The sequence below is a fragment of the Tripterygium wilfordii genome, chromosome 14, assembly GCF_013401445.1.
Source record: "Tripterygium wilfordii isolate XIE 37 chromosome 14, ASM1340144v1, whole genome shotgun sequence".
Lineage (NCBI taxonomy): Eukaryota > Viridiplantae > Streptophyta > Magnoliopsida > Celastrales > Celastraceae > Tripterygium > Tripterygium wilfordii.
The window spans coordinates 4,562,059-4,580,903 of NC_052245.1; the positions used below are offsets into that span (position 1 = coordinate 4,562,059).

Genomic DNA, 18,845 nt, shown 5'->3' on the forward strand with positions numbered 1-18,845 from the left:
ATCCTCAGCTTTTGTTCATCTTGTAAACTGTGATTTTCGTTCTACAGCATAGATATGATTATATTTTGATTATTGATGATTCAACAGATCATTGAAGTTTTGAATCATTAGCTAATAGAGATGACAGAGAGGTTTCAATTTACTTGCTCCAGGATACTTCCCTAACAAACTTGTGGGCTTGTATTAGTCCTGTTTGTCAATGTGCCTGAGGAACAAAGTCTGGCCTCCTGTAAACCATGTACAGCTCAGTTGGCTCATCACTTAAAACCATCTACAAGTTAAATATGCCTTGGATGGACAACCACTTGATGAATGAAATTTTATCAACTTCACATTCAGGGAAACAAAAAAACGTTTATCAATTTTGTTGGTCACTTCGATCGGCCTCGAGACAGTGTGCAAGTATTCTAGATCTGCTGACTAGTTATGAGCCTTATTGCCCAAAGTTTGACCTTACGAACACATTATGGAATCTCTTTTTAATTAATTCTTTTTTTGTGGTACTTTTTCCCTCTCTCATGGTCTTGATTGGATACTAATATCATTATTCTGCATGGTAGTTTTAACAAACCATCTTACAGTGGCGGAGGAAACATCACATTCAAAGGAACCCTTGAAGACTATGCTGATTTCACACGAAGGCTCTTTCAGGGAGAGCTTCTTTAAGACAATTCACCAGTTCACCTTACATATTCTGTAAGCTCATTCGTTCAATCGTTCGTTAGATCAATCGTTAGACCTATAAGTGTTGTAAAAGGATTCATTTCGAGGCTCAGTATGAATATGAACTGCAGCATGGAGATCAATGTTCTTATGCATCTCTTGCCAAGGAGAGCTTTTGAAACAATATGCTAACTAGGTTTCAAGAAGACTAATTACACTTGCCTTATAGAAGATGAATTTTAAAACCAATCATGCACATATATTGGACAAATTGATAAAACAAATAGCATATTCCAGCATGTGCTTTTTCTTCTTGTATGCAAGGCTGTCATAAATTGATACAGGTGAAATCGAACAGCAAGAATCTACTGGGCCTGTCTTTTGAGTTCGCTTCTGCCATGAAAGAAAGAACATCATTACTCGTTGCATCCTGGGGAAGAAATCAAGTATCAAGAAGTATAGTAAAGTGATCGTGCCACATCTAGGGAAAAAAGACAGAGATGGGACCAGGATGGGTCATAAATGAGACTTGCATCGCTATGAATGGATACATATTGACAGAAATACAAGCTGTATGCTACAAGCCAATGCCTTTAAACAAGAGGCAGAAATCAGAATAAGGAGTGGAGTGCCAGGTGATACATTATCTCACACTCTCCATCACGATATTTTGCAGTCCTCGGTGATGTAACCATTTCAAAACTTCAACACAGAAATCAGTTTTTCCACCTTCTGCTTCGTGGCTGGCAGAGGGTCATCATATCGAATGGACTTCAGATACTCAGGGGTTCAAGGACACTTAGTCTCAAGATCATTTGGAAATTGAAAGGTGAAATTGGTTTGATATTTACAAAGTACAATATCTATGTTGAAAAACTGTCAAAAGAAGATGTTGAGAATGTGAGTAAAAGGCTGGAGGGGCTACAAGAATACCTTGGAGGGCCACAAGTGCAAGCCCACTACGTCTCTCACCTTTCCATTCCTAATGGCACTACTAGTCTCCCATTAATAATTGAAGTTTGTGGTGCGCATGTTTTATGCTAGAAGCTGGATGATTTTCCATTTTATCTGCTGGATGTTGAAGGTGAGTAAATTTCGTTCTTAGTTTAATTTGATGTATTCTTCTTTCTCAAGGAAGGGCAAACCTACTTACTCTATCTACTATTGTTGTACTAGAAAAGAAAAAAGGGTATAATAATATTTCCTTGCAATATTTGATAATCGTATGCGTAGGACAGTGTATATGGATGAAATGGAGCTGGAAATATGCATGAAATATTCTAGTAAGCTTGCTTAAGTATTGGAGGGAATGTTAGGGTCCACTTGAATTCAAGAGAGATACATGTTGCCTATAAAGAGACAGAGAATTGCTTGGCCGTGAAGCTGCCAGGAATACAACTTCCAGAAATGGCCATGCATGAGCTGATGAGTGGGACCGGTTCTTGCTCTACTTTCCTGAAGTGATATAAGGGAAGTTTGGCTGCATGAAGGGGCTGTTAAGATTCAAAGAAGGAATTTTAATCTTCACGAAACAAGTCCTACACGTATGATTATTCTTTGAGCAAAGTGAAGCTAACGACAAGTTTTTGTAGGGCCAAGATTTAGAGATGCTTTGATCTAAAGGTCAGATTGCTATTTGCTTTTAGAAGGCTGAGATTGAAGATTATTTTTGATCTAGTGGCTGCACTTGTGACAACATCTTTTTGAAGATAACCCGGGGAGATGAAGTATGCCCAAACGGCTACTTTATATGTGGTGCTGATTCTAAGACTTGTTTGATCCAAGGGACAGGAATGCAAGCTGCATTGGATGGTCAAGATGTGAAGTTTACTTTGATCCAACGGCTAGAACCTAAATGAGTGATGAATCAAAAGAGAGGTCTCTCCCCCATTCCAACTTGGAGAAGCCATTGCTAACATTGAATGATCTTTTGCTCTCAAGAATCTAAGCCAAATCAAGCTATTATTTCTACATTGCTTCTACCCAAAATCTCTATCAGGCTTCACCATCAATTTGCTTTTGCAAAGAGTGGAGTGCTACTATCTTCAAGTTTCTACCCAAGCCTTGTCTTCAAAGAAGTCACCACTATCCTGTTTTTGCAAAGTGTGAAGGTCTTCATCGTTTAAGCTACTATTTTGAAAGAAATCACAAAACCCCTTGTTCTAAACTTTCTATTATAACCGTGAGGCATTTGTGAGTGATTTGAGTGTTTCTCACGATATTAGCTTAGAGCTAATCTTGAGTGAACCTATTGTACGCAAATTTGTAAAAGTCCCTTTGTTGGGCACAAACCTTGAAAATGTTGAGTCTGAGGGAGTTCTTGAAACCCTTGGAGTTTGAAGGAGTTTTTGAAACCCTTGTAGTTTGAGGGAGTTCTTTGAAACACTTAGTGTAAGAGTTTTGTGACGCTCTTTGGAAAACCACACCTTAGTGGAGGTTGGAAAGTCCTAGATTGGTGAACCTAGGTAGTGGATGTAGCAGAGGTCTCCGAACCACTCTAAATCATTTAGTCGATTTCTTGATTGTTTTGCTTGCTTACTTGTCTCTTATTGGCCTAATTGCTTAATTGTTTTCAAAATCAATTTTAGGTCCTGGAAGACCTTGCATTAAAATCAATTTCCTGCCCTTTTATGTGGAGCATTTGTGTGTGATTGATTATTTGCATTAGTGAAGGTTTCTCTAAACCATTAGGTTACTTGATTGATTGATTTCCTTAATTGTTAAAATCTGTCCCCCAATATGCCCGCGCAAGTTTCCATAGCTAGAATTTGAATTTTGAGCTGAATTTTGGATATATTGTTATTTAGGGTGTTATTAGCTTGCATATAAAATTTGGTGTTATTTGGACTTGATTTGCTAGGTCAATTAGCCCATATCCGATTAGTGCACAGTTCGTTGTTCTTGAATATGTTTTGGTAATTCTTGGCTGGTTGATACATGGAATTCATTACATATTGTATCACATAGTGCATTACATACGTATCACGTGTGCTGAGTGAATTTTTGGTTGTGTTATTGTTTGAAATTGTCAAAATGGATTTCAAGTAAAATTCGGGAATACAATTCACCCCTCTCTTGTATTAAGATCGATCTCTCAATTTCGGTGTTCCCTCCTTTGGTTTTACCTTCCTTGTGATACGAAATATATGACTTATCTGGTGTGTTGCTCTATTGAAGTTTCATATTGACGATGTGAATATGACACCCACTTGTATTTGACAAATTATCATTTTGCTTCACTACACATATCCAAAAACTTGTCGCAAACTCTGTTGCTATTGAAACATATTTTTATCGGACAACTTACAGTTGAATATTTATTACGGCATTGTTTATGTTTTTATTGCAGTGAAAATAGATTGAGCCATGGTAAGAGAGAGGACCAACTTTCAATATAGAGGAAAGGTTATGCTCAAAACCAGTTGATACAATTTATTTTCACTATGGGCTGGACTATTTTTTTGTTCTGTTTTTGGGCCCCTTGTGCTCTATCTTGGGTTGTATTTCACGGTCCATTTTCATCATTGTTTTGATCTGGTCTTAGTAAAGTAGAACAAAAAAGAAAAAACAAAGAAAGAAAGATCCTCCATCTCACCTCTAAGTCACGGCATAGAGGAAGAACAGATTTTTTCTTTTGTTTTGTTTTTTGTTATTTTGTTTTGCTTTTTATTTTTGGGCTTGTTCTCTTTTTGGGGCCAATATTTGTTTTTGGGATTAACATTTGTTCCCATAATCTTATTCACTTTTAGGGGTCATGATTGGGATAACTGACAAAAACGGTTTTAACTACCCACTCGAGAAAAAATTACTTTAATCTTAAAAATGGTTATCTTTAAATTCAAAAGTGGGACATTCATTTCATTTATTAAAATTCATTCTTTCTTTTGTAAATATTATTTTTGATTCTCTCCTAAACAATAATCCTTTTTTTTTTTTAATAAAATTATGCAAGACCGCGTACTCCTTCTTCGAGGGATTTTGTCCCCTTGTAGAATGAGCTTTCTTTCTAAAAAACCCTCATTCTCAAAAAGTCATAAATATCTTATCACTAACTTGGGTACTCCTTCTTTGAGGGATTTTGTCCCCGTATAGACGGAGTTCATCCAAAAATCCTTTTTTCTAAAATTCTCATAAATATTTTTATTAACCCTTGTTCAAGTATTGGTAATCGCGTTAGCGACTGTTGTAGGGTGCTAACACCTTTCCTACGCTCCATCAACCCCCGGACCCAATTCTCAAAATGACAGATCGGTGTTTTAATAGGTGATCAATTGCACCTCCAAAACAATTGGTGGCGACTTTATTGTTTTTTGTAAGTCCGCCCATGTCGCGATTCTGGTCGCGACAGAAGCTGTAAAGTTTTCTTCTTAATGAAGTTCTCTTTCTTCTCAAAAAACAAGAAGTTGATTTTTCTTTTCCAAGTTGATTGTTGATTGCATGTTCCTCGCAACTTTTATTCTTTCAAAATATTTACACTTAGCTTTAGGGTTTAGGGAATGAACTAAATATTTCAACTTTTTTGACTGTTGAAAACTTGTTGTCATTGGTCAGATAAATAGTAGGATGAGATAGGAGGAATTAACTTATATATGAAAGGAAAAACTTATTAAATTGTTTACTAATAAATACGAAGAGATACCAATAAGTGGTTCGGTTGACAATCGATTGGATTAGGCATATGTATGCCTAATGTTCAATTCCAATGAAAAACAAATTTGTCAATGGTATTTAAAGAAATAAAATAAATAAAGACGAAGAGAGTAACCTTAAACAGTCAAATGCTAATATTTAGTATTGACGCAAAGTGAAAGAAGAAAAACATATATATTTATAACAAACAATAAAAAGATCGTATAAAGAGGGAATGGAATTAAAAATTCAAGCCACTTTTGTTTTTGTTTATGTTTTTGTTTTTAGTATTTATTCTCTCTTCCTCGAGCCCTCAAAAGAAAAATAAGGGCTAGGCTTCCCTCACCATCTCTGTTTCTTGTCTCAATAAGTTTATCTTTTTGTGTGAATTTTTATATTAATTATTTTCTTAAGCTACTCCATGTGACCTACTGTGATCTCACCAAGGGAATTAGTTTCATGAAGTTAACATAATTGGGTCAGGGCAAATGCAATGGTGAAGTGGTATTGGGCCAACAAAGATGTTGTCTTTTGTTGATGTGGCTGTATTGTAAAATGTGTTTTGCTTATGTGGCTGTATTGGGATAAGTGTTTTGCTGATGTGGATGTATTGATATTTAATGTTTTGGTGTAGTTTTGTTGTGGATAATATGGAGGAATGGAATGTTGTTGGGTTGGGTGGAAAGAGAAAGTGTGTGGGAAGAAAAAGTGTATAGAAATTTGTGTTTTGCTGATGTGGCTGTATTAGAATACGTGTTTGACTTGACTTTTTGTGTAATAGAGGTGGGACCGGGCCAACAAAAATGTTGGCCCAGTAAATTGTTTCTTATTGCATTTGCCCTCATGTTTACTTAGCCGCATTTGGAACAGAAGAAGTCACTTTCAGTTGTTTTTGAAGATTCTCAGCATTGCTGCCATGAACTCACATGAAGAATCCTTAGTGGATACCAAGTCTAGATGGAACCAAGATCATGATATATCTTCACCATATCTTCCATTGACTATGTATGTATGTATGTATGCCTATCTTCAAAATCTTCTCTAAACGAGCCGTATTATATACTTATCAGACATATATATATATTAAACAATTGTAGGAGTTTAAGCAAAATCTCAAAGATCTTGGTGAATACTGGAAACTACCCATAGAAATTGACAAAACAGGAAGTGATACTTTTAAAATACTCATCGTAATTATGCTTTAGAAGGGGAAAAAAAAAAGTTGAAGTCAAAAAGTTTGACTGGGAAAAAAAAAAAAAAGCTTCCATGCATGTTAAACGAAAAAAACTACATAGGAATGTTTTCTAAGTGCAGTAGTTGCTTGTGTTTTGTCGTATTCCGCATCTTAAAATAGTTGTTTGATAACACCACATAATTGTATATTGAACATGGACTTACAAAATCATAACTCTGTCTGCGCTTATAGCCGGTCCTAAGCCCGGATAAAGGATGAGAGTTGCGGTAGATTGACAAGCCAACATTAAAACTTTACCAAACTTATGAACATGAGTCTAAATGAAAATATCATTGGGGTGTGATGGTGTTCTCATAGACTCGTGTAGCTGACCTCAAACTTCTCCATGACGTTCTACATATGTTCTGAGAATTAAGGTGTTTTCAAAGACATCTAGAGAGACAACTTTTTTGTCAATGAGTAGTAGTAGATCTAGTCATATTAGTGTTCCATTTTTGATTTGTACTTCTTTGTAGTACTAAAACGTAGGCCCTCCTCATTCATAAGTCCTAAAATAGTGAAGTTTTTTTTTATTGACTACATAAGTAGATATCAATATGCACAAAAGACATAAGCTATGCTTAGCAGGGGCATTTTCGATTGTTGCAGAAATGCCCTAGCCAAGTATAGCCTTAACGATTTGGGCATTGTATTAGATAGGGCAGAATGTTGCCATCTATGATTGTTGCAGGGAACAACCCCCATCTTTTGAAGCATTTTCTGTTTCAATATTTTTCCTCTAATCAGTACAAGGAATGTTGGTAATGAAAATTTCCCCTTCAGTACTTGACCCATCTTGCTTTGGTTTTGTCATGTAGTTGCGTATATCTATGCAAGTCATTGACCATTGCAAGAACCCTAGATCATTACCAAATTAACAATACAATGAGAATTTATGTCAGTCAGAGAGATGCCACCTTCCCCCTCAATTCCACAACTTAAAATAAATTATTAGAAGCTTCAGTTTGTACACAGAAGAAAATTATAGTTTACTTCACTTTCACATGCTACGGTTGACTCCCTCTGTTTAATTACCACAATCATTTGATTACTTTGCTGCAGATACCCCGTTGTGATTATCATAATCAACGTTTTTTTTTATTAACATAACAAGAGAAATATGATGGAGCTTCATTTGATTAAGAAAACATGTGATCATGCCCAGAAATGCTCTCGCTATTGAGAACGTAGTCAGGGATTACATAGCTAGAAGAAGCAAAATTGATAAGATTATTATTGTTTTGGAGATTTATGAATGATGGTGTTGATGAAGACATGTCATGATCCGCTGGGAGTATCTGTGGTGGAGTGGTAGGCATCATCCCTATTGGTTCATGTTGCATTTGAATGTTGCATAGCATCTCTGCTTGAGAAACTGCAAGCTCCATCTGAAGCTGAGAGACCTGGTTTTGCAGGTAAGATATGGCTCCAACACACCCATATACAGGGTCTCTCAATCGGGCAGTCGCCTCGTAGACCAAGCTACTCACTGCATCCGCTCTCTGATGAACCGGTACCTCCTGCTCAAAATAACCATAAAAACTGTGAAGCATCGGCTCAAGCTCATTGGACAGGTGAATCTTTAATATTTCAAGCCTTAAATCTTTAATATTCGATCGAATGGAAGTGACTATAGAAACTGACCTGCAACATTTTGCTTACATTGCTGGCACCGAAGACCTTATGAACAATGGCGAACTTTTGGGGATCCTCGGAGGGGAAGTAAGGAGCGAAAATGCAGTCCTTGGCGCATCGGCGTCGAAGCAACTTGCAGGAAGCGCATGGTGAATTGCCACCCATTTCTTTTGCTTTTTAGATGAAGAGAAACTGCCAACCTGAGGTAAAAGGAGGAAGTTATTGCTGTGGAAGGAAGGAATAAGAATATGTATGGCTATGTGTTGGATATTTATAGCATGTGAGGCTAGGGGTGGCAATAGATCAAACACGTGTTGTACTATAATGTTTGAGGACATCGGTGATAATTAAATAATTTAATTTTTTTTTAAAAGGAGGGGGATATGATTCCAAACCTATCTTTATCACTTCAACAATAACGCCAACGTGTGATATAATATTTGTGATGAGACTGTCACCAGTTGGGTTTGTTTTTGGAGCGTAGTAGTTCTGCAAGAGTTAGATTAATTGGACCTTCAAAACAGAATTTTGCATGTATTCTAGTAATAATTTGAACAAATTATCAATAATATTATTGAACTTTTGTTTTTATTTAATAATTTCTCTTGCAACTAATTACATCCCAATTAATTTTCATTATTGTGTCTTATTTTACTTGATTAGTTCTTTTTTATCTTTTTTCTTTTTTGACAAACTTGGTGTTTTTGAGATCAAATGAGCATACTTTTATTAATTTAATTTAATTGCTTGGCAATCGAATGAATTAAATATATGTGTGTATTCCAATCCTAAAAATATTTCTCTACAAAGAGAGACTAGTGTAGGAGCTACAACTGTTTTTGACTTTATATAGTAGCTACAACTGTTGTGAAAGCTACGGCCGTCTTTGGCGCCACAACAAAGCTGTCTGAAAGCTTTGAAGGTTTGTATGGCTTCCATGTTCTCTACTTGACTCTCATCCTCGTTCCTCTTGCACATGGATATTAGTTTAATCAACTTAATAAGTTTAATCATCAAAAAATTAATATATATTTGAAATTAATTCGGCTAATTCATACAAGACAAATTAGTGCATTAAATCCAACATATATATATATATATATATGAATTTTCTTTCGTGGACTTAAAATACGAAATTAAAATGCGGACCAGTATATGTATATATACAGGAATTATCTCATGTATATATGTATATGTGTGTATATATATATAGGATAATGCTTGAGACCCCAAAAAGTGACCCCCAAAAAATCTCCATTTAATGTGGAGTGTTGGATGTGAAGGGAGTCTTACAAGCTGTATTTTTAATCAATAAATATTTTAATGCCACATAGATTTGAAGAACTTTTGGAGGTCTCTAATATTGTCCATATATATATATATATATATATATATATATTATTCTCTTATGCAGACTTAAATACAGACCTAAAATGTGGTTCTATGATTTCACCGATGATTTAGAACATGTGGGATCCAAAACAGTAGGTTTCACTTGTCATTTCACTAGCTAATCCACACCCTCAAAATGATCCACATTTGAAGTACCTTACTTTATATATTAGAAATCCCTAACCCACTCACATAAACAATATTATCGGATTTGGATTATCCGATTCCTGTGGATACATCGTGTCTCCACACCTTTGTTCTTCCTGGCAAGCTTGGACACAATGATAAGGCCTTGTTAATATTGGAGAGGGAGTAGAAATATTTATAAACCACATCACTCGGGTCTACCCACGCAATGTGGGACATTTTAATTATATTGTTCGCTTTGAGTTTGTCAATTTCTGTGAATACATCGGATTCGCAAGACTTTATTTTTCCTGAGTCGTCTTACTTGAGGCACTTAGGCCCAAAAAAAATACATTGTTAATAGAGAGAGGGTGAGACTTTACTTATAAACCACATTACTTGAATTTATCCAAGCGATGTGTGACTTTTTAACGAGTCTTGACTAGATATATATGTGTGTGTAATTTGGCTAATGAAGTAAGGATACTCATTAGCCAAACCTACGTAAATTAAATCGACAGGTTGACATCTTCTACAGAAGTAATTGCGAGGGAGACCAACGCCAATCAAGGGACCGCAAAGCATTAAGCATGCATAGAGAAAAATCTCATGGTCAAAAGACTCCAAAGTAATTATAGGACTCCATACTTATCACACAATCCGTACATCCAAGTCTGAGTTGTACGTACGTGCCAGACAAAAAAGAAAATAATAAAGTCTGAGTTGTACGTATGCTTCACTTGTATCAACAATCAATCACAACAATCATTATATCGAAGATTGTCATGTATGTAATTTTTAGGATTCTTAAAATGGCATCATAATTTTTAGGATTCATTTTATATTTTTTAAAAATTTTAAAAAAAATATTCATATTTTGATCGGTCTTACAAATCAACGATATTTTTTTATTCGAAACAAAAAACAAATACAAATTGAAATGTATATGAAATATCTTTTATTTTATATCCAACGATTCAGAGTTTTCATACACTTTTTATATTGAATTTGATTTTTGTTTCGAATAAAAAATATATCGTTGTGTTCGTAAAACCAATAAAAATATAAATATATTTTTTCTAAGACTTTTTTAAAAAAATATTTTAAATCCTTAAAATTAAGACCTCATTTTAAAACTTCATAAAGAGAATTCTTATATATATATACACAAAAGAAAAGCAATGAAATAATAGAGCAAATCATGCCTAGCATTTCAAAGTTCACCAATTAATATGTCAGTTTTCTTGTCCCGCACGCTCCATATAATTACATAATTTTTGGCCCAAAAGAATGGCTTCATGGGAATCTTTTTAATTAGTTGTTCATCTCAAGGTGTGTATAGTACTAATGAAACTCGATTTAAAGAATATGATATTCTAGATTCACCATATATCAATAAATTATGGTTGATTAACCAATGAGAGATGGCTCGGTTGACAATCGACATGGTTAGACATATGTGTGTCTAAGGTTCAATTCTAATGAGAAACATATTTCTCAACGGTATTTAAAAAAAATTATGGTGAATTAATTAATAGAAAATCTAATCTCATGAGCTACTCTTATTTTGCATCCTTATCATGCCACGTCAACTAAGTTTTCATAGAAAACAAGTTCTGTATATAGGAACTAGTGGTGTAAATGGCAGAACTATTCGTGAGCTATTCGGGGGCAGCTCGTTAAGGGCTCGATTCGAGTTCCACCAATTTTGCTTCTTTTCAAGCTCGTTTATTGAAAGGGTCGAGTATGAGCTTAAACAAGCTGGACTCGTAAACTTGATGGCTTACTTATCTAATATAAATTTACTTATCTAATATAAATAAATATAAATATACTTATATATATTTACTATATTAATATAACTGATTTTTTTTTTATATTTTTAGTATTTTGAAAGTTGGATTCGACTTATATGAGTGTCAGTTATTTATGGCGATAGATATTTATCAAAAATGTTAGGGATCCCCATCATCCCAGTAATGGATATTGCCACTTGATTGATATAAGTATGACTCGAAGTTCAGAAATGCACATATAGATAATCAAATTGATTTTTTTTTTATATATATAAGAGCACAAAGAACAACAAACTCACTAGCCCACCCACCTAATTAATCCCATATCGCACACCTCCCATAAAAATTGAATTTGGGACCTCACAATCCTGGACGGATATCTCTATCACTAGACTAAATTCCTAGATAATCAGTTGGCCATTCTTTTGGGTATAATATGGTGAGGATGAATACTTATAAAGCATGGTTGAATTGGCCGGCTAATCCTTTTAGTTGAATGAGTGAAGTTGGACTTGTCATGCACATTAATGTCCTACTACCAGAGTATATCAATCTAAATACTCTTTTTTTTATATGGAACCCCGCAGTTATTATGTTTTGGGTGTGAACAAAATACCTAAAAATTACATATACGGACTCAAGGTATGCCTTGAACCTGTTGATTTCAGAAAGCAAACTTCTAAAGACTAATTCAAATGCAACAAGATCCCTAACAAATAGGGATTATTTGAACAACCCAATGACTCAATAGTTGACTAAAACAAACATTCAACAGAACCTAACCCTAAATATCTGAAGAGGACATATTTTCTCTCGACTTAGGCAAGAGACTAGGGGGTCAAGAGGCCGACCTATTCGTAAGCTACTTGCAATAACTTGTTGAGGGCTTGACTCAGAATTCACCTGGGTTAATAAATGAGTCGAGCTTTATTTTTAATTTTTTTTATTTAAACAGGCTTTTAACAAGTTAAGCTCAAAAAGTTTTTTAACGAGGAGAGCCTGAGCTCAATTTTTTCAAGCCTTGCAAACCTCGAGCTCAGTTCGAGCCCTACAAAAAATAAGGTGAGTCGAGCCTGAGCATGCCAAAGCCTGGCTCAGCTCAGCCCGTTCTGAAATGAGCCGAGCCAGACTTTGCGATGCTCAGACATGCCTCGAATTATTTTTGTAGGGCTCAAACTGAGCTTGAGATTTGTGAGACTTGAAAAAGTTGAGCTGGGGCTCGTTTATTAAGCGGCCTGTAAAGGGTCATAGTCCTTGTGAGATGCATAATGCATTTCTAATTTGTTCTTGGGTTTTGAGATATAATAATTTATTGTCTAACTATCTTATATTAGAAATAATTTGGGTCCGTTTGGAAGAGCGAAAATATTGATTTTCAATGCTAGTGGAAAAGTTGTGAAAAAAAAAAGGCTGAGCTTAAAGTTACGTAATATGCTGTGAGGTGTTTGGCTTACTAAAAGCTGACGCTAGCATAAATGTTGATAAATTAAAGTATTATAATATTAGATTTTATGATTTTTATACTAAATTTTGTTATTAAATTTAATCTAATAAAGATAATTTTATTATAAATAATTTTAAGTATAAATTATTAAATATTTTTATATCAAAATTAAAATGATTATCTTAAAATATTAATAAAATGATAAAATAATAATTATATTCTTAAAGAAAATATTAGTAATTTATTAACAAAATGACTTTTTTTGTTATTAAAAATAATCTGAAGTATAAAATATAATATTTTAAAATTATAAATTATTTTTTATGTAACATGAGATAATTTAATGTTAAGTAGAATACTACTATAAATTTTTTTTAACTAAAGTAAATAAAAAAAATGTCAATAAAAAATTGTGGAGAAATTAAGATTAAGTTTGTTTTCATAAAACAATTAATAAAAATTAATAAGTTTGTGGGACCTACGGAACTTTTAGAAAAAAAAAAAGTTTTGCCTTCAGGAATATTGAGAATAATCAAAAGTGGGGCCCCACTAATTTTTTAATAGGAGAAATAATAAACTTTAGTATCATTACAGTGGGGCTCATCTGATTTGTAATTTTAAAAAAAAAAACCTAAACCCTATTAACGCCTCAAAAAAGCTCCGATTCAGAGCTTCTTTTGAGGCAACAGAACTGTTGGCATTTTCCAACGGTTCCGCTGGAGTTTATCGTGTGTTTCGTAGGTGGAGCCGCCCTGCCAAATATGCACAAATCTATTGGACAACAACGTATTAAGCGTGCGTGGAAAACAATCACATGGTCAAAAGACTCCAAGCTTATGTCCAAGAAAAGCAATGAAATGATACAGCAAGTCATGCCTAGCATTTCAAAGTTCACCCATTATTGCTTTCCTTTATTTATAGAAAAATGATATATGTCCATAAGATTTTTCATACTTAATTATCCATAATAACGTGACAATTACATTATTTTAATATAATCTCTTATTATATTATTTTTTATTAACACAATATCTTATTACATTATTTCTAATTAATACAGTCTCTTATTACGTTTTTCTCTACGTAATTACATTATTTTAAGTGTTATAGATTTTTATACACTATTTTCAAAAATAATGTAATGAAATAATGTAATTAAGAACGAACATGTTAAACCTATCAACAATGTGTCTTTTTGAAAAGAGTTTTACATGCTAATTCTGAATATGTAAAAAAAATTTGAAATCTAACATGTATTTTGAGAGACAAAACATTTTGAAGTTTTGTTTAAAAAAAGAAAAAGTAAAAAGTTGTGATGTCATCATGCTTAATAAACATGTCACATAGATTATGTAACATTATGTATGATTTCATTATAGATACATAACACTGCCGTTATTTATACGCGCATATATACATAACTCATATGTATGAGTTTCCATTCATAGTATTAAATTTTTTTGCATCTTCTCATAGTAACAGTTTCAATAGGGATCCCATTAATACATGCCCCAAACCATCTTAGTGCATGTGAAAAACCCTATATTCACTGCATGTTTGTTGCTCGTGAAGTTTATTTAGTCTCTCCCATGATCACACTACTGATACGTGAATCTGCCTTTTCAGCTCAACTGTTTGTCAATATAGGCAGCGAGGAGACAATGAACTGGGTCAGTAAAACCATTCCTCTTTTGTGCAAAACCAGGATTTCAAGTTCAAATAATTTGACCAGTTACATGATAAGGTTAAGATCGTTCTTATGGATGAGTGTTAGAATTTGTATAAATGATTTGAAACTGCATCATTTTGAGAAATATTAATGTTAAACTATGTTTATTAGGAGAGTGCATTTAATGGATCATCATCACATGATTCCAAGCTTCTTCTTTTTTATATTTATGTGTCTTCCAAAATAGAACAGCTGCTTGTTTCCTTGTATGTTGGTCTCCTACTCCTATCAAAGATTCTTCTCTAATTAATGTAATAGAGACCACATAATTTAAGTTATCCTAATCTTACCAATCCAGGGAAATATACAATCACTTCAAAACTACTTAATTAAGACATGCACATATCAAGTGGATTATCAGCAACAATAAAAAAATACCGAGAACGACATCATATAATTTTGTTATTTGGACATCCGATATGAGCTTAAACTCTATGAAATATACATTTACATCCAAACTAGTATAAAATGAACGAATAGGTCGCATGTAATTAATACATTTAGTATAATCTCTCTAAAATTTACTTATTTTCTCTGTAAATTTACTAAATTTACATCCAAACTAGTGTTTGTACCCGTGCGATGCACGAATAATTAAAAATTCTAATTTTTCTTAAATATTTGATCACAAAAGAATTAACACATAAAATTGGTTTAGAAAAAATAAAGAGACATTCTTTACATTAACTAAAATTGTTGGCTACAATTTATTGAAGTGTATAATGATTCAAAGTTGACAATAGCATGACATGATTATTTCAAATTATGAAACACCTCTTTGAATACTACATTGCTTGTAGTGTTACATAATTGTCCTTCATCATTAATAATCAATATCTTCAATCCATCCCTACTTTTTACCCTGGAGACTGCCACATATAGTTGGCCATGACTAAAAACCGGCCTTGGCAAATACAAACCAACATGAGAAAGTGATTGTCCTTGGCTTTTGTTTATTGTCATGGCAAAACAAATAGCTAATGGATACTGTCTTCTTTGAAATTTAAACGGCAATCTAGAATCTGATGGAGATAGTACCATTCGAGGAATAAATACCTTGTGACCCACCTTGCTTTCTGAAATAACCTTAGCTTCTATAACATGTTTTCCCAATTGTGTCACTATCAATCTAGTTCCATTGCATAAACCAGATTTCTCATCAATATTTCTAAGCAACATTACTGAAACACCAATCTTCAATTTTAATTCATGATTTGGAAGACCGGAAGATGTAATGGAATTTAAGAATTCAGTTGTGTATAAATCTTCATGACTATCAACATTGACGTCTGCTTTGCAAGCACTGTCGGAGCTAAAATAAGTTATTTCTTCACCTGGAACCAACGAAAGCATAAAGTCATTCACCGTTTTTACAATTTCAAGTGTAGGTGCAAGAATTGTCCTCTCCTGCAGATACTTAGAATCTCCCATTTTCTGAAGTAAAAAAGGATATGTGCTATCAACAATTGCTTCCAAGGGATTGTCTGAGTCCTTGATAAGAAGATCTTCTGAAATTTCTACAATTCCTTCACCATCATTATGATCACCAATTTCACCATCACCGATTTTTAGTATCCATTCCGAGAACTCTCTTATCTTGTTTAATGCAGAATCTTGACAACTCTTATGAAGCCTCATATTTTTTGTCAATCTTAGAACCTTGCAAAATTTCCACAAATATGAAGAGTTTATCGTTGCAAAGACGATGTCTTGTCTTGTCCCCTTTGGAACAACGGGCAATATCTGTCTAAAGTCACCCCCAAAAACTACAACTTTACCTCCAAAAGGTTGCTGAAAGCTTTTAGGATTTGTAAATCTAAGAACATCCCTCAAGGTCTTATCCAAAGCTTCAAATGAATATTTGTTAGTCATAGGGGCTTCATCCCATATTATGAGCTTGGACTTACAGATTAGTTGAGCCAATTGACTTTCCTGTCTGATATTACAACAGGAGTCCTCGTTAATATTCAAAGGAATTCCAAATCTAGAATGAGCTGTTCTACCACCAGGAATCAATAGAGACGCTATTCCACTCGATGCAACTGTAAGAACAATTTCACCCTTAGATCGTAGTGCTGCTGAAAGTGTTTTCCATATGAAAGTCTTTCCTGTACCTCCATACCCGTATAAGAAGAACACACCTCCTTCATTTACTGATACAACATGCATTATTGTTTCATAAACACCCATCTGTTCATCAGTGAGACAAGAAAGAAGGTTCTTATACTCTTCAGCCAATGCAACTTTATCATAGGAGAGCTCATCTTGAATCAATCTATTTTGAACTTCTGCAAGATAAATTTCATTTGGGAACGGCATTGGAGGATAATCCCTTAGACTTTTTCCATTTGCTTGTAACAACTTTTCCATCTCTGCAAGAGTAAGATCTTGTAACTCTTCTTCACTTAAATGCAAATCTGAAAGCATTAAACAAATACTTACAAATATGTTTTAAATTAAAGGGAACAATATATTATAGATTTTCAACATAGAATATCATTAATTTTAATTTTGATAAATAATATCACAAACAATAAATATATATTATTAAAATGTAAATAGTTGATATCATTAACAAAATGTATATCAGTATGATTACAAAATTTGAAGGGGACAATTAAAATGGGACGGAGGGAGTAATATAATCCTTTGATTTATCCAAAAAAAAATAAAGAACCAAAACAATCCTAAAAAATCTCTATCATGCACATAAGGTTTTCAAAACCCTAAGCTGTATAAAGATTAATAAAACGTACGGTGCATGGAAACAAAGGTAAGAATCTTGTTGTTGGATTATTTATTATATATATTTTAATTATTGAAGTACCATGAATTTAAAAAATTATGGAAAAACAGACATCTTCACCACGATAAAAGGAAAAAAAAACATGAGACCTCCAATGCTTGTATTTAATGAGCATTAATGTGAAGATCATCCATGGACCATTGTAGTATAGGTCAGTAAAACTGAGAAATTAATATTGCGATTAATAATATAATAATCTTTGATGGCTCATAAAATTTAAAAATAAAAACAAAAATGATAAATATTTTCGAGCGGTTATTGTCTCAATTATCTCAACTGTTGAGTTGGATGCATACGATTTAAGTGAATTCATGGGTTTCACAATCCCACATGATGCACATAAAATTATGTTAACAACTGAGATACCAACTGGTGGGATCCCTATTATAATTAAAATAAAAAACTTGTTGGCTCATTGTCATCAGAGGCGGATTTGTTTTTGGGAAAAAAAACAATTATATGGAGCTTTTAGGTATCAACCCAAGAAAAAAAAAGTGTTTGAAAATATTACTAATGATATTGTAATTGAACTTTTTTAGAATATGAAAATTTGTAGAAAACAATTATACTAAATGAAGACGTCTTATTTTATTGCTCGAAACTATTAGATTATATCCGTGTCATTAAATAACTCAAAAAAATATTTTTTAAGGGTGCTGCCCTCGGATCCCATTACTTAATTAGTCCTCAGTGAATATGAATCCTGGATCCACCACTGATTGTCGTTGATTTTTTTTTCTTCGCCTCTTAAGTTTGAATTACTTGTGGTATTTGCCACCGCAATCATGCACATGTGTTTCGCAACGTGTTATTAGTCGGTGGATGCGTGTTCAAAGAGTTTTGCTTGTATACGCTTCTTGTCTACGTGTTGTTAGTAGGTATAACGGGTGCATGACACGTAAAGTGAGTTTTCAGATAAGTGTATAACATAATTCTGTTGGGTATGAAATATTGATCTAGAAATATATGGTTAAATAGAGATTGGGTTATTAACAAATATTAATATTTATAAATACAAACAAATATATATAACTCGCAAGGGGCAGGTGTTGGGAAAGAAGAGACAAAAAATGGGTAAACCAAGTTCAAATAACACATATCTAGAATGCTTCAAGCTAACGGCAAAAATTTTTTTCAAAAAAAAGTAAATAATCATAAACAAAGACTTATAAGGGAAAACAAAAAATTTCTATAAGAAATCAAACTTGCTTAAATCAATAAAATAGTAGTGTATGTAGTTACTCTTAGTTTGTTTCAAGTAAAATATTATATAATTTAGCCCTTACACACAAAAAAAACAATTTTTCATCTCTGATCAGTGTACATCACCCAATAAATGAGCGTCACACATTGTTGGGATGTTTTTGGGATGGATGTTGCTTAGATCTTTA

The 18,845-nt window shown here is 33.5% G+C and overlaps 2 protein-coding genes across 2 annotated transcripts; both read right to left on the minus strand.

Moving 5' to 3' along the window:
- Positions 1–7,633: 7,633 nt before the first annotated feature.
- LOC120015674 (LOB domain-containing protein 12-like) lies at positions 7,634–8,393 on the minus strand. The gene is made up of 2 exons (XM_038868200.1): positions 8,171–8,393; positions 7,634–8,046 (listed from the first exon to the last, which is right to left on the minus strand). The coding sequence occupies exons 1-2, from the start codon at positions 8,324–8,326 to the stop codon at positions 7,666–7,668; spliced, it is 537 nt and encodes a 178-aa protein (XP_038724128.1). The 5' UTR covers positions 8,327–8,393; the 3' UTR covers positions 7,634–7,665.
- A 7,008-nt stretch (positions 8,394–15,401) lies between these two features.
- On the minus strand, positions 15,402–18,247 carry LOC120014136 (ATP-dependent DNA helicase PIF1-like). The gene is made up of 2 exons (XM_038866057.1): positions 18,217–18,247; positions 15,402–17,065 (listed from the first exon to the last, which is right to left on the minus strand). The coding sequence occupies exons 1-2, from the start codon at positions 18,245–18,247 to the stop codon at positions 15,402–15,404; spliced, it is 1,695 nt and encodes a 564-aa protein (XP_038721985.1).
- Positions 18,248–18,845: the final 598 nt, after the last annotated feature.